The sequence below is a fragment of the Columba livia genome, chromosome 4 (assembly GCF_036013475.1).
Source record: "Columba livia isolate bColLiv1 breed racing homer chromosome 4, bColLiv1.pat.W.v2, whole genome shotgun sequence".
NCBI classification, from domain to species: Eukaryota; Metazoa; Chordata; class Aves; order Columbiformes; family Columbidae; genus Columba; species Columba livia.
This window is the reverse complement of record NC_088605.1, coordinates 16227298-16243989: the sequence shown is the minus strand read 5'-3', so window position 1 is coordinate 16243989 and position 16692 is coordinate 16227298. Positions and strand designations below refer to the sequence as shown.

At 38.5% G+C, this 16692-nt stretch overlaps 1 protein-coding gene across 6 annotated transcripts in view; it reads right to left on the bottom strand.

Annotated features, from left to right (window-relative positions):
- CC2D2A (coiled-coil and C2 domain containing 2A) overlaps positions 1 to 10473 on the bottom strand; it is a 60436-nt gene extending 49963 nt beyond the window's left edge. For 2 of the 6 annotated variants that reach the window (XM_065060568.1, XM_065060569.1), the window contains exons 1-4: positions 7536 to 7814; positions 5106 to 5226; positions 1518 to 1606; positions 931 to 1032 (exon numbers count right to left, since the gene is read on the bottom strand). In XM_065060568.1, the coding sequence (XP_064916640.1) occupies positions 931 to 1032; positions 1518 to 1606; positions 5106 to 5226; positions 7536 to 7799 (576 nt within the window). In that variant the 5' untranslated portion in view covers positions 7800 to 7814. Of the gene's footprint in view, positions 1 to 930; positions 1033 to 1517; positions 1607 to 5105; positions 5227 to 7535; positions 7815 to 7855; positions 7940 to 8668; positions 8726 to 10378 lie in introns of those variants that run through there. The other 4 variants (XM_065060571.1, XM_065060572.1, XM_065060570.1 and 1 more) reach the window with 4 other exon arrangements.
- Between the last annotated feature and the right edge of the window lie 6219 nt (positions 10474 to 16692).

The following is a 16692-nucleotide window of genomic DNA, read 5'->3' as shown; positions in this document are numbered from 1 at the left end:
AAACCTCAAATCCTGACAATCTTATGGCTACTTGTTTAACAATAAAACAATACTTCATACATGTGTAAGTAAGAACAAGAACCAAGACCAACATGTGGAAGGTTTCAGATACACTTTAAATAAAACTAATAACCAACTTTAATACGGGCATCACTTCCACATTTTTGCAACACAAACATATTAAAACAATACTGCTTCCACTGAAAGTTATGGCAATTACTTTTTATAAGAAAACACTGCCAAAAACCTCCCCACAACCTACATGAATAGGCAATTCTCCCCTAGATGAGCAATTTAGCCAGGCTGATTCATATTGTTTGGAATCCCAGATAAAAATGCTATTGCTACATGCAGCTATTCCCTTGGCATACACATTTTTTGAAACACATTTTCTACAGGCAAGTTATCTCTTTGTGAATTCCGAAGAATATCTGGGTGCAAAATCTGTATAGACACAGCCTTTTATTTTAATACAAAATTCATTTGCTAACAAAGAACAAGTTTATAATAAAAAAACAATATAAAATAGTAACAAGGAAATACAATACAGTACAATGACAAAGTTAATACCTAGCCCTTAGCAATTATACTGTGCAAGTTTATATAAAGCTACGATACAGTGGTCCTCTCTGTTACAGTAACCTCTAAATATGTCAGGGGATCTTAAGCAACAGATCATGAACCTGTAAATGACAGAAGTTTCACATGCCTATATTATAATGAAAGCAAGTAATTGTTGTTAAATATATTACATTAAAAGCAATAATCAGAAAGGTTCCTTTGTGATTCCTAATTCAAACAATAGTATAATTTGACCCAATTAAAATAAATGAAATTGATCTTCAAGACTATATGTAGTCTTTGATTTATTTCATGTTGCACATTCACTTCCCGATTATCAGAATAGCAAGACCCAATGGGCCTTCTTACCACTTTATCCACTTTGACTTCTGTTTTCCTTTCTCTGATGCTTTTTAAATGCCTTGGTCGTGGACTGGGGTCTTCTTGTAATAACGTAATTTCTGCTTTTGACTAAGCAAACAAAAAAACCTGCTTAGCTATAACAGAACTAGAGTAAGACCAAAGCTACAAGAACTCCCAGGAACTCACCAATGTTTGTGTAAGGGATAGAATCTTTTAACTATATAATCAGCTTAAGTGATTTTACAGACCTAGATGTTAATACTCTTATTAAACTGCACAGTAAACTTACAAGGAAATCCACTGACTTCAAAACAGTGTAAGAAATTTTTGACAAAAACACAGAAGGATCTTGTAATGATTGTGTAATTTGAATTATAAAACAACGTTAACTTTTATATTATTACAAACAAATTAAACAAACTTTAGAAAAATATACAGCAATAGAAATGCACTGAAAAATAACGGTACTGACGAACCAAGTATTATTTTGGCATTAGAAATCAAAAAAGCAGATATCTCAATTCAGACTTGCATAGCACTAAGCAAGCAAAATGACTAAAGTCAACTGAACAGGACTTCTGAAGGAATCTTACCCTTGCTGCTTTTAGTTTCTCTCTCATTCTTTCCCTAACAGAAAATTCTGCAGAGGCTGTCCTTGATGCAGGTGGAAGAGGTGGCAGTTCTGAAACAGAGAAAACATGTTTAAATTCAGTATTTTCTGAAAGAAACTTAAAATTATGTAAAGTAAAAACATATATAAAATACAGAGTCTCATGTTCCAACAGCAAGAACATGCATGAAAAAATGTGAAAGAATGACACGTTTATTTTAATTCAGACCTTATAGTCTACCACTTAAATGCCTTTAAGCTGCATGGAACTACCTTTCATTACTTAAGGTCATCCACAGTATGTAAAGCATATAAACACTTTTTATGTATTAAAAATATGTAATGAATTACTTGGCATTTTATAAGCTGTTCCAGTGCTCCACCACCCTCTGGGTGAAGAACCTTTTCCTAATGTCTACCCTAAACCTTCCCTGGCACATCTTCCTGCCATTTCCTCGGATTCTGTCATTGGGCACTAAAGAGAAGAGTTCAGCACCTGTCCCTCCTCTTCTCCTTGTGAGGAAGCTGTAGACTGAGATGAGGTTTCCTCTCAGTCTCCTCCAGGCTGAACAAACCAAGTGACTTTAGCTGCTCCTCATACGGCTTCTCCTCCAAACCCTTCACCAACTTTGCAGCCCTCTTCTGGACACTCTCCAGCAGCTTAATACCTTTTTTATCCTCTGGCGTCCAGACTTGCACACAGTGCTCCAGGTGAAGCCGCACCAGTGTGGAGCAGAGTAGGACAGTCACCTTCCTTGCCCGGCTGGCAATGCTGTGCTTGATGCACTCAGGACACAGTTGGCCCTCTTGGCTGCCAGGGACACTGCTGGCTCATGTTCAACTTGCCATCGACCAGAACCCCCAGATCCCTTTCCATGAAGCTGCTTTCCAGCATCTCATCCCTCAGTTTTTACATACAGCCAGGGGTGCTGTGTCCCAGGTGAAAAATCCAGCACTTGCCCTTGTTGAACTCCATGCGTCTGGCAACTACCCGTTTCTCCAACTTGTCCAGATCACTCTGCAGGGCCTCTCTGCCCTCAAGACTGTTGACAGCTCACCCCAATTTTGTGTCATCAGCAAACTTACTAAGCAATCCCTCAAGTCCTGAGTCTAAGTAATTTATAAAGACACTGAAGAGTGCTGGCCCTCAGATGAATCCCTCTGGTACCCTGTTAGTGACTGGTCACCAGCCCGACGTAACCCCATTTACTACAACACTTTGAGCCCGGCCCATCAGCCAACTGCTCACCCACTGGACTGTGTGTTTACCCAGCTGTGTGATGGACATCTTGTCCAGCAGGATATTGTGAGAGACAGTATCAAAGGCTTTACTAAAATCGAAAATGATCACATCAACAGGCTTCCCTTGCTCAACTAGGTGGGTAACCTTGTCACAGAATGAAATTAAATTGGTCAAGCAAGACTTTCCCCTCATAAACCCGTGCTGGCTGGGAACAATGACTGTGTTGTTGTTCACATGTTTTTTGGTAACTCCCAGAACCATCTTATCCATGATTTTGCCAGATACAAAAGTGAGGCTGAGAGACCTGTAGTTGCCAAGGTCATCCCTGTTGCCCTTCTTGTAGATTAGGACAATGCTTGCCAGCTTCCAGACATCTGGGACCTCTCCAGGTTCCCAATAGTGTTGAAAAAAATCACAGAGAAAGGTCTCGCTATGACATCAGAGGCCAGCGGAAAAGCCTGGGGCAGCAAAAACTTACCTTCAGCAGACGAGGATCAAGTAAGACCATATTTAAACAAACCAGGCATACACAAATCCATGGATCCTAATGGGATGCTCCCATGAGTGCCAAGGGAGCTGGTCAATGTCACCTCAAAGCCACTCTCAAATTGTCTTTAAAAGATTGTGGTGATGATCAAGGAAGGTTCCTGATGACTAGAAGTGAGCAAACATCACTCTTCAAGGAAGAGAATCTGGGAAACTATGGGCTGGTCAGCCTCACCTTGATGCCCAAGGAGGTAATGGAGCACAGACCTCCACAGTGGCACTGAGTGCTTGAGTTCACCTGGAAATTCTCAGGAGCTTACTGAAACTTTGACTGATACATACAATATTAAATTTTCAAAGATAAATGCTTTACATCCCTTCTTATATGTTGAATCCTCAGATTTTTTTTCTCCTGAACTTTTGTAACTAGCTTTTACTTCGTAAAGGAGCATCATCATTCCACAGAGAACACACCAGCAGTTTTACTTGAACAACTGTAAGATGATCAGCAAGAGAAAATTTGAGATCTTTTGCACATGTGCTTTGTGGGGCATGGCCTTTTTTGTTTCTTTAATTTTTGATCTGCGAACACACAACATTCTAGGTAAATAATTTTTCTAGTCATCACCACTTACAGAATTATATTACTTGTGAGTTCTTTGAGCCAAACACTGATTTGCTCTTTGCCCTTACGAAAAAACACTGTTTGCCAAGGTCTAAGTAAAGGGTGGTTTCAGCTTTATAGAAGGCATTAAACTCATGAAAAGGAGATAAAACAGCAAAGGGTAAGGTCTTAGCAGTGGTAATGTCACACAACATATATCACATTATGTCTGGTTCAATATTATTCCAAGAGCTTTACTGGTGGCAGAAGCTACCTTTTGATTTCCCTTCTGTGGCATTTTTCTACCCTTGTATTCTGTTCAGTTAGCATGTAACAAACATATTCATTGGAGCAAATATTTCATTTCAGTTCCATTCTGATAAATGAAAACTAGAAAGCAACAGATTAGAATTTGGTTTTGATCTTTCAAAATACTTGACAATGCCTTGTAAACATTTCCAGACAAACCAGGTTAAAGTGGACTGCATAAACATGCAAAATTAGTGCAGAAACAATGTGCCACTACTTTAAGCACCTCTTAAAGCATCAAGAGCCAATGCTCTGTATGCAAAATTGTTATTGAATTAATCAGTTCCTTGCAACAACAGGTGAATTATCCTTTCTATACATAATGAAAAATATTTTAAGGCTTTAACAGTTGCACTAAAATTAATTCAATGCAGCAATTATTGTGGGATCCTGCAGTTCCCTGTAAAAAGGACAACATAAAAAGAGTTACTTCATCACTCTGTACACAGACTTTTGTCCTGCTTTTGTGAATGGGCTCTACAGCCAACTAATTTGTGCTCAACTTCATAATATATATTTTTTTACTGAAAGAATAAGACTGATATCCACAAGAGTATTACTTTGTGGGATCACCATTGCAGGCCTGTATCAAAAAAATTCACACCACATTTTGCATTGGAAGTGTCATTATCCTACAATGGCTCTGTATTTGTTCTTTGGGCAGATCTAATAAGTGTGCTGTAGAGTTAAACTGAAATTAAGCCAAACTTAGCACCTGAAAATGTCATCTGATGAGTTTCTCCCTTGATTTCACCCATACTTGGAGGAGTCCAAACCCACTGTTTGACTTCAAAGCTCTCTACACTGACACAGACCCAGAATTGCTACAAGTACCTTGACACCAATCCTGAATCTGAACAATAGGCAGAAACCCGAAATGAGGGAAAGCAGACAGACAGACATTTATGCTGTGACCAAGCATCAGTTACCTGAAAGAAAATAGGGAACGGTAACTTCCAGCATAGGTCTTAGAAACACTTCTGTATTCTTCATGGATACAATCATTGCATAAATGCATAGTAAGACACTCCAGAAACTGCAGCCAAATAACTAACAAATTCAAAAAAAAGCCAACAATGAAGAAAAACATTTTGTAACACTATAGTTGTCCTAGTTTCACAAGGGAATAACTATCAGACATGGGCTTTTTATTTAAAGTAATTCTTCTTTTCCAACTCATATTTATTAGTCTGAGCAGTGGACTGACATATAGCCAAATCTTTCCATTAAATAAAGGTATATAGGCATCTAAGCACACACATACTTAGATTACAATAGAAAAATAAATTTCTGAAAACAGTCTGCATTAAAAATTGTAGAGACTGTCTGAATGCTTGAAAGACTAATAGGGACAAACAGAGACTGTCATGAATATTAAGTGAAGAAGTTTCAAGCTAAGTTTGCCATAGTGGGACCAGAATGAGAAAATGATCAAACCATGTTAGCATAAAATAAAACCCAAGCATTTGAGGGATGCCACAAATTGATAAATTCCACAAGCATTACCTACTTCCCACTTGTGTTAAAATACAGTTCCCTTTTCATAAAAAAGTGTGTGTGTGTATGCTCTTAACACCACAAATGTAACAAATAAGGTGACAACTACGAAAACACAAATAGGCCTAGGAATAAACGCAATGCATTATCGCAGGCACTAAAGCAAACCAAAACACAACAGTAAGGGTAACAGCCTATGTAGAATTTTTCAATGCTACTTGGAAAATGCAGGGGTGTTATTACACTATTTTTTTATATGTAGTTAGTTATCACGTGGCAAGACAAAGTAGAAATTAAGTAGAAATTAAGTAGAAATTTATGCATTCATGCACAGATCATCAGCTTAGTAAAGGCAGTGCAGAACTGAAAAGAAATCTGCTTTTACCTTATGATTGGGCAACACAATAGCAAATATCAGTGTTGGCATATTCAAAAGCTTAACATATAAAAAATGGAAATTTAAATTATCTATAAATCTGTAAAGACCAAATTCCAGAGGAAAAAAATGAAATAAGTTTTGGATAGATGAATGCAGACTCCAGATCAAGGTGCAGTCCCTCTCAAAATTTAAGATATAATTAAAAAAATCAGATGGATAAATTAAACTGCAATTAAGTAAACAAATTACACAGTCTATTCAGAATACCACATGCAGTACTTTCAATCAAACAAAATAAGCAGAATTACAGGGATTTCAGAAGCAGCAACAAGTAACAGAGGAAAAAACTTAAGAAAACAAAACATTTATCACATAAGGGAAGTAATGGCTAGTTTTCTTCTCAGACTACTGCTGTGCTATTGTGTTTGTTCTTGGAAAATGAGCTTCTGTAAAAGAAAACAACCATCACTAGAGGGTGTCTCTTGATTTCCCCATGCAATCAATGCAGAAAACTGTTTGGACTCCATCTGTCAACACTGTATCACTTCCTAGCACAAGCTGGCACAATGAGACTCAAAAAAAAACACTAAAAAGAAAAGTACACAGACCTTGAAAAAACTGAAAACATCCTAAATTGTAGATGTCTGTAACAAATACCATACTTTGCTAAAGTGAGTTTAAGGACAATACATACATTTTATTTTTATAAACCTCGATATTGATGAAAAACTAAACATATTTGTACTTCACTGGATTTTGGTTTTAATGACTTTTAAAGACTGTTCTTAATTAGTTCTTTTATGCATCCTATTTAGGCAAGGCCATAAAACCATGCAGCAAGATTCACAACATTAATGTCATGCTAAGTATTTAACAGGAATATTGCAGAGACTCCACTGAGGAAACTGGAGATTAGTTTTTGAGTACCAATTACTTCCAAGCCTGCAACTAGACATTCCGTTCTAACAGCTTCTCCCTGTATCACTCTCTTGTACTCTCCTACGTTGTTTTTCACGTGACAGTTAAAACAGCCCATCAATAAGCCGATATGCCATCACAGGCGTGAATAACTCTTAAAGTACAAAGTATGAGGTTCACATTCAAAGATGTAAATGCTGCATGTCTACACTAACACCTTTGAGAAATGTTAGTGAAGGCATCTCATATTTATTCATTCAGATTTAAATACCACGGGAGCATGTCTATCAAGTGCATAGCTCCGCATGTGTAATGCTCGGAGCTGGCTTGGCTCAGGACAGACACACAGACACCGCCGGCGAAACGCGCGCTCCAGGCAGCTCTTCCAGAGCAGGAGCAACCAGCGCGCTCCTCCCCTCACAGGCGCACCCCGCAGCCCGCCCGTGAGCTGAAGCCGATCTCCAAGTGGAAACACCCAGCCCAGTAACAGCCCCTGCGGCTCTGGGACACGGCAGCCGCGGAGCCCACGGGACGCCGCAGCCCCGCGCCACCAGGTGTCACTCACCGCGCAGGGCCGGAGGGGCAGCGCCGGACGGGCCCGCCGCCATGCTGCCGTGGCTGCTGTGCTCCGCCCGCGGCTCGGGGGGACCGGCAGCCTCTGGCAACTGCAGCGGGACAGAAGGGGAGAAGGAGACAGCGCATGAGCGAGGGGAACCGAGACAGGGCAGAGGCGCGACGGCCACCTGCAGCCACCGACCCCGGGGCCCCGTCCCTGAGGTGGCGAGAGTGAGCGCGCATGCACAACGCAGTCCCGGCGCCTGATGCGCATGCGCGATGGCGGCTGCGGCGCCGGGCCGGGGCGCGGGATGGGCGGTGGCCGCTCACCGGTTTCTTCCTTCTTTGCCTGCGGGTGGTCACGGTTCTCCTCAGCCTTTCCACCTGGGCAGCGTCCTCATCCAGGAGCTCCTCCTTTCGCAGAGAGAGAAGAGAGAGAGCTGTGTTGTGGGGTAGAGGCTGGCCTGGTCCTCGCACCCGCGGCAGTAATCTCTGGTCTATCTAAATACCCGATTTAAGCAATATTCCCTATAGACGTGTGTGCCACTGGTGCCCTTGGTAGGCTACAGACCTGGCACCGACTGAAGTTAGCACACACTGCTGTTTGTTAGCAAGAAAGTTTACTGGCAGTTCCAAAGCATCTTGCCTTGCCTTTACAGTTTATCTCTTACCACAAAGAGGATTTTTATTTTGATTTTTTTTTTTTTTAGGTGTGTGGGTTTTGTTTGTTTGTTTTTCTTCTGGCAATTTATTGTGAAATTACAAGGCACAGTTCAAACACAATCACTTCAAAAGCATTTCTATAGGTGAGGAAACATAACTTCGTTTTATATCCTACTCTAGACTAAATTAACCAATAATCTGAAGATAATCAACTAAGCGTTTGATCAATATGAGAATAAAAAAATACACATTAATACGTACTTCACGGTATATGGTATCTGCAGTTGCAATGTATTTGCACAGATATAATTATGCAAACTGCAATAAGCAGAATGGTACTGCCTCATCCAGGGTTAACAAGAGCTTGCAAGACATTCTTGGCTTACTTAATTCACTTTCCTCGGTTACATATATAAAAGATTCTTTTTACTCTCAGTGAAAAATGATAATGTGCCATTTTTGTCTCAGCTGGACACTAACCTCCATGATTATCATCTGGGACTCTTCACTGTGGCTCATCTGGTCGGTGGCTGACCCCTGGGTGTCACAAGCAACACCAGAATTACTCATGAGAAATACACTTTAATAAATGCATAATGATCATGAGATACATTCCACATAACCTTGACTCCCTGAATGCTCAAATGACATACCATTTGACATACAGCCTTAGTACTTAAGACATGTTTTTTTTCAGAATGGAACGACTCAAATATATGTGTCCATTTATTTAAGTATTCCATATAATAGTGAATAGTGGGGGCCGGTATACGCTGCATGAACACTCTTTTTACTTTTTTTTTTTTTTAATAACCCACCTACATTCCATAAAGTCAGCTGCAAGATTCAGATCAGAGACATGTTCAGTCCCTTTTTTTCCCACTTTCAGCATTTGGTTTGGTTGGCTTTTCAACTTTAGCAAACCTGGAACCCACCAAATCACTTTAGTTTTGTTTACACTAGAAAGCTGTTGTATTGGATTGCAAGCATTCAGGAAATTTTTTAAATTATATCTGTACAACCCAGTTCATTGCTACTCTTACTGCAGGTTCCCATCCTGCTTTACCTTTAATCAAAAAGAAAGCAAATTCAGCTGTTCTTGTTCCCCGCACAAACACAAGTGCTGACGCGCTGACGTACTGACCTCACAGATGAAGAAACTCACAACAGCATCATTTATTATGGATTACAAAATCCCCCTAAAACAACTCACGGGTGTAAATTGTGAGGTTTTTTTTTTCCATACCTGGCTGAATCTCTAGCCAGAGTGCTGGCTGAGGCCTGCACAGATCAGCCGTTGTTTCCTCACCACTCTTTGTATTGGGTACATACAGGATTGTGCATACATGCCTCTAAAAGTGCTTCTAGCCCAGGCTAGAGTAGGGAGAGTGATCTTCATATGTCTATTTATCTCTTAGGAGATGCCTGATAAAAGACCAGAAGCAGCAGAGGAGGAGCAATGTGATTATCTCCTGCCTGAGGCTCAGCCCTTGCCAGCTACTAGCCCCAAGGATTTTCAGGTTTCCAAATAAGTCTCAACTAGCATAAGGAGCTGAACGTGTGCTAAACAATGGGTTTTCTTAGACAAATGTGAGTCTCCCAACAACCTGTGCATTCACTGCAGCACCAATTCCCTCACAAACACACCGGAGCCAAGGGCAATGTACCCCAAAATGTTAACATTTTCTTGCTGCAGGCAAGGTTTGTCAAATACTCTCTTCATGGCACAAAAAGTATAGCACTGCAAGAAACAGCAACATTTTTATTGCTTGGCACATAAGCCTCTTTTTCATATCAAGCTTTATGTATCAAATTTAAACAGTCTTTCCTAAAGGCACATGTAAATGGAGAATGCTGGTAACATAGCAGAAGGGCCTTATAGTCACTTTCTTTAACAATTTTCGAGCATTTTTGGAAGTTAAGTACTGTAGCAGGCACTTTAAAATGTAATAAACAACTGGATGCAAGAACTATAAAGCTCTCCATTAGCTCAGAGTCTGTTTCCAGAGTACTTAAAACTGACAACAGAAACATAGTGAAGTTTCTCTCCTCTTCAAAAAAATAATTACATTGAAAGTACCAAGAAATTAATTTTGAGGATTTTGGATTCTTAAATCTGCCTCATTCATAAAAAACACACAGAATGCAATGATATTGTAACAGATCTAAAGGAAAATGTTTGTTTCCTACCTGGGTTTTCTTATACAGCAGCTTTGGGAGTACAGACAAGAGCCAAGCACAACACTCCTCCTAGCAACGAAGCCTCAGCTTTGCTTTTTAAAGAGAAAGAGTCAGGTTTTCCTCCTTAAGCCACTAAAACAGTTCCGGAAGACTTCTTTTTGTAAACAATTTCTTTTACAGTAAAAGGGAAAGTCATGGATAAAGTATGGGGAGGTCGAAGTGACTTCAGACAGCAACATGTTTCAGTTACTGCAGTGACTTGAAAAAAATAATCCATAGTATATTTTTGCAGGATGAAGGATGGTTATTTCCAATTCAAATACTATATAGTCCTTTCTCCTAACTTTTAAGTACCTAAGTTTGCTGAATTATCTGACTGAATTCCTGTGTACTTCCTCTGTAACTAGAGGAGAGGCACAGACTCTTCTTGGTACATGTACGATTCCGAGCAGCAATTCCTGAATATAAATTGTTTGTGGAAGAGCCTGTCTCATTCTGTTGACTAAAGGGAAATGTTAAATGTCTAATTCAGACTACATGCCAACATTCCAGCAAGCAATTTTTTTTTTTAGATTAATTTCACTCTGAAAAAAAAATGCCTGACATCATTCATGTAGGGATTAATCCTTAAAGTGACAGTTAGTAGCCAGTTATTTTCCAAGTTCTGTCTCTTCCAATGCGTTAAACTACTCAGAAGCTGTATCAAGGGGACAATGATGCATTATTCTTTACAGGTGACCTTTACAAATTAGCATAAGCCTCAGCAAACTTCTTAGCATGTAATTCTAGGGAAAAATAGTGGGAAAAAGAGCAGAGTAAAAAAAAAAAAAAGTATAATCTCTCAGCAGCTACCATTTCAAAAGACAGGCTTTTTGCCATACCAGGATTAAAAAATCTGTCAGTAAATGTTCTTAGTCTTTTCTGCTGCACTGAATTGTTGACAAAGTAATTTCTAACCTTGACTTGTGTATCAGTAGCTTTAATACAACCAGAATAAACAGAATTGCTGATACCAAATGGAGTTGTTATTAGACATACTTAAAATTGTCTTTATATAAACAGTCCCTATAACATCTGAAGGTCTGTTACTGCAAAGTTTTAGTAGCGAGAATCGCACAAAAAGAGATGGCTAACTTGTTTTCCATTTCTGAATACCGTTGTAAGGAGGAGATCATGGGAAGAAGTAAACACTCACAGTGGATAAAAAGGAGTATGCATTTTTAATTGCTGAAAGAGGAACTATCACAGCTAGAAGACACCTGACATGACAGCAGCTTTCAAGAATGGGAAATAAATGTAAACAGAAGACAGTTTTCTTCAGGTAACACATACGGTACACAGTCTCTGTTATCTGCTAAGTCTCACCATATGTGGGACTGTAGAAATGATCCAGTGGGTGAACTTTCATCTGAAGTTTTGGCAAGGACTCAGGTTCAGCATCTTGTTTTTCTAAGAAGTCTGTGTCCCAACAATTCACTGCAGTCTTAGGGACAGTTGTACAAGCACTTTAAATGATGGACAAATATGAACAGCATTATGTAAGGAACATTACTATGATACCCTAAAGGAGGAGTGGAGAACTTTTACTTAACAGGATGAAAAGCTGCTTAAAAACACGTTAGTACAATCACTCTACTCAGAGGAGGCAGAATTCAAACCACCCCAGTTGTTTCCTCGAGCAGAGAACAACTCACTTGTCTCAGCATTATGGAAACAAAAGCAAGGCAAATGTCATTGGTTACACCAGACAGCAGATTTAGTGCTCCAAATAAGATGATGTGATGTCAGTGATGGTCAAGGATGGCCTTTGGGATAGGCAGTGTAGGAGGCAGCTTGTAGTGACCCACGGTGCAGGCTGCCCCAGGAGCAAGCAGGCTAAGGAATCAGAGATCCCAAATTCAGCAGTAAAACAGTTTTAAAATAAATAGTGTAAGGTTTGGATTGCCATATACACCGCTTTTTACCTGCCTTACCTTTTTAGAAGACAAAACTTGTAAAACCAAGTGAAAGCAGAAGCAAAACTCCAAATCGCACATGCCACATGCAACATTTGCAAAATAAGAATGCGTGTTGCTGTGTTCCTAGAAAAAGAATACAGTGGTCTCGGTTTCATGGAAGTTACCAACAAGGGAGAACGAACTCTGCTTCTCTTGATGATTTTAAACTGATTGCACCTTATTCTAACATGACAGAAATCACAAATGAAGTTTCCTGAGATTTGTCACAGGTGGAGAAGAAACCTGAGTTCATATACCAGAACGCTGGGCAGAGTGTGGTGAATGCCGGTGGTGCATGGAGGGGACATCAGCAGCAGTGGTGGGCAAGTTTTCAGATAATTAAAGAGGTTGTTCTTCAACTCAAAAATTTTAAATCCCTTCTACTCTCTTCTGAGCCTAGGGACAACACTTCGCTGAAAACAGAGAAAGGGACTCCTGGTATGTTTCTTTCATACAATTGACTCATTTCTAGACATCCCATCTGCTTCTTGCTAAAAGTTCTCTTCAGAGCCTACTGAGAATCACGGCTCATTTATGTTTTTCAAGAATTCAGTGGGTTTTGTCCCTTTGTTAACATGACATAAAGAAGGCTATCTTTCACAGAGAAGATTTTACAAATACTTCATTATGTTTTGTATTGTGTTTAGGATCTTGACAGGTATTTTGAAGTTGAAGAGAAACAATTTTTTTTTTTTTTGGTATAAGTAGAAACACTTCAGGATACCTGTGGGTTTTCTACACCTAAAACTAAGTATCCTTAAAAACTTCAATATTTTATATGTGCTTAAGTGTGTTGAATTTGGAGGGATGAGAGGATTATCTAGCCTGCCTTAATATACTGTAAAATTTTCTGGAGGACAGCCAAGTTACTGCAGTTGAAGTTGTCCTAAGAGGAACTTGAGCAGTTCTTTACAAAAGGTCTGACAAGAGGTCACTTCCATCATTATAAGGGTACTTCTATGTTCTCATCAATCCACAACTTCTCTCTAATCGTGAGACGTATAAATTGTCAAATTCAATTACGCTAGTTTTTCTACTAGGCTGGTTGTTCTCTAAGAGCAGACACCTTATTTAACTTCTGCCATCTCAAAGTTAAAGGGTAACCTAAGATAGTCTCATAGATAGAAGTGACATGAAGAGGCAGGTAACTCCTGATTCCTCCTTTCTTAAAGTAGGTGTCTAATACAGTGTCATCCAAACAGATTTATCCCACACATTTCTTGCACTGATGATAGGAGTGCTAACAACTAGTTTAGCCTAGGCAATGGTCTTTGAGATTTTAGAGATTAAAGTCAGGTAAGATAAATTTTATAGTAATGCTTGCTGCTGAAGGAACAATCTGCATGGACAGAAAATCCATTTACATCTCTTCCAGTAGGTAGCTGCTGGATCGTACCAAAATAATTAGAGCTGAGAGATATAAGCCAAATGCCAAATAAACTTTGAATATATTTACTATTAAAACATATGTGTATAATATGTGTAATTAATTTTTTTATACTGAAAGTAATAAATTACTTCCTGAACACAATGTATTACTTGTTGAGAAAGATTGTGGTATATTGCTTTCTCAACTCTTTTTCTCTTGTTTGCTGTCATGTATTATTTCTTGGATGGCTTCCTGAAATACATATATAAAGTAAGCCACATTTCTGCATAAAACTGAAGTTCCTACTGACCAAATTGCCCAGTGCAGCATCAGTATAGTTATCTTGAGAATGAATTACCTGCAAATGGATAAATTAAACTGGTTAATGAAAAGTAAGTTATCCAGTACATGTATTAATGATTGAATATGAACTGAATGTAGGGGGTGACCTGTGGAAGGTAAATAAAAATAAAATATTATACCAACTACACCAGCTAATGAAATATACTTGGTAGAGAACAAAATAAGCTGCTTGTCAGTTTTATATACATACATATATATATATATATATATGTTTGCCTATCTTAAAAGTGCATAAATGGTTTTAGATAGATTTTAAAAAATTTGAAGAATGTGGCTGATGTTCTCAGTACTGATATCTGTTAGTAACTATTTCCTCTACATTGTCTGAGGATTGTAAAAAATGCTTTAGGACCTATTGCTCCTGGAAAAATTGTGTAACAGCCTAAACCATATGGCCATGAAGAAAGTAGTGAAGAATGTGACAGTATTTATTCGAAGTAACATATCAATTTGAAGATGGAGTTTAATGTTTAATTAAGTTATCTAGGTTTAAAATGTTCAGCAGTGGAACATGTGACTGACATTCCCTGATGTCACTCTATCAAGTATAAAGAAAATCTGAAAGAGTAAAAGATTGTGAGGAGGTATTTTGAAATAGCTTTATCTTGTGTATATTTACATGCATATATCCCAAATAAATAAATAAATAAATAAATAACTTATGAATCTCAGGAACACTGATCTCCTTAATGTTGTTTGAAGGCTTCCTGGTGGTCTCAGGTTTGTATGAGTTCTTGCAGCCTCAGTCAGGAGGCCCAAGAGTTGGTGCTGCAGCAAGACGTGCTTCCTCCTGGGACTTTCTCCTGGTGATACTCATTTCTCCCTTCTGAATATAGGCAAAGTCCAGGTGAATAACTTGGTCTGGGTGCCTAATTTTATATGGCACTATGACAAGTGTAGAATGACATATATGTTGTGTAGAATCTTTGGTTGATTTCAAATGTAATCTGAAAGAGGTTTTGCTTTTTGTTATCCTACAACATCTTGCAGCCAAACCAGACCTCCACACCTACCAGTGTAAATTGTGGGATGACTTCAGCCCAAGATAGTTTCCATAAATATTAAAGTTTAGACAGAGGAATACCCCTAATGAAATATCATGTCATCAAAGTTGAAATATTCTCAACTAAAATAATTGCAATAGCAATTATTTACTTTAGGATAATGTCCTGAGATGCTGAATGAGGGCAGGGACACATGCTACTTGTCTACATATGTTGTCCATACATCTAGTAAAAAGATTCTTCTTGCCAAAACCTGTAGGAATATTTCAACGGAATTACTTATTTTTAAAAGTTCATACCAAAATATCAAACTGTTGAAATAACTGCAGAGTCCAAATGGGAAAACTTAGAGAATCTAAAATGGCTTTTCTATGATTGTAAAACATAAATCTAAAATTATTAAGTAAAAGGAAGCAATAACTCTTGGTTTACTTATTCCCATGATGTAATTTTCAACATAGGTGTGGTTCAAATATCTCTTCTATATTTCATTCATTTTTACAAGATTATTACATGGAAGCAATTTGCTTTTAGTTAGGATTGCAACCAGGAACATTTCACTATAAAACCCTGTTTTTTCTGTATTCAGTTGTGAAAAATTAGTTTTGTCTGAAAATTTTCTGGTTTATTATAACTACCAAATATGTTTCTCTAGAATCTGAATAAAATCAGTCATACTCTTTTCTTAAGTTTGACTTTATAGGAGATTTTCTAATTCTGATAAAAATTAGCTTGTTACTCCTAACATAAACTGTCTATTGATTCAAATGCCATAAACCTATTTCTATGCTTTTTAAAATAAACATCTAGCTAAATACTTTGATTAGTTGCTTTTGCTGCATAATACATATTATAGGTCCAATCCTATCTACTGAATTATACTTCCTGGAAGTCATGGGCCTGGTACATCGTGTGGAACTTCAGTGCAGACAGCACTGAGCGATGCTGATAGTCCGTGTGCCTTGTATAGGCACGGATGGCTATGAAGCCTTGACATCAATCATTGTTGTAAAAAAATATTTGGCTGAATTTTGCACTCATATTGTGCTTAATTTGCAGATGTATAAATGATTGTACAACCCAGTGATAAACTGAATCTGTAAGTGCTCTCTTCCATATTTTTCCCAGGAAGCAGCCCTTGTATAACATTGATAAATTAGATGTCTAGTTAGAAGAACAATCCACTTTTGTCTTCTACCACACATCTCTCACTGTCAAAATAAGTGTTGTACAGGCATTGCCAGTTTGATTTGTGGACAGGACTTTGCATTTGAGTACCGCATAAAGCAGCAATCATGGACGGACAGACATGCCTGTTAATGCCAGGGGAAATGAGGGCACAAATACGGGGTGCATAGATTAATGTTCTGTACATAACTGTAGTGCTCATTTTGCAATCTCAGTGGTATTTTTGTGTAATTTTATTTGGTTGTAATTTTCTTAATTAAGTCAAGTACACAGAAAAAAACTCAGAAATTTCCCCCCACCTTGGCCATAGGTAGAGTGGGATCATGAGTTGTGAAACACAGACCACTGGTGTTTGAAACTGCCTGAATAACTGTTAGAAATAACAGGTTTCTGTAAATCTGG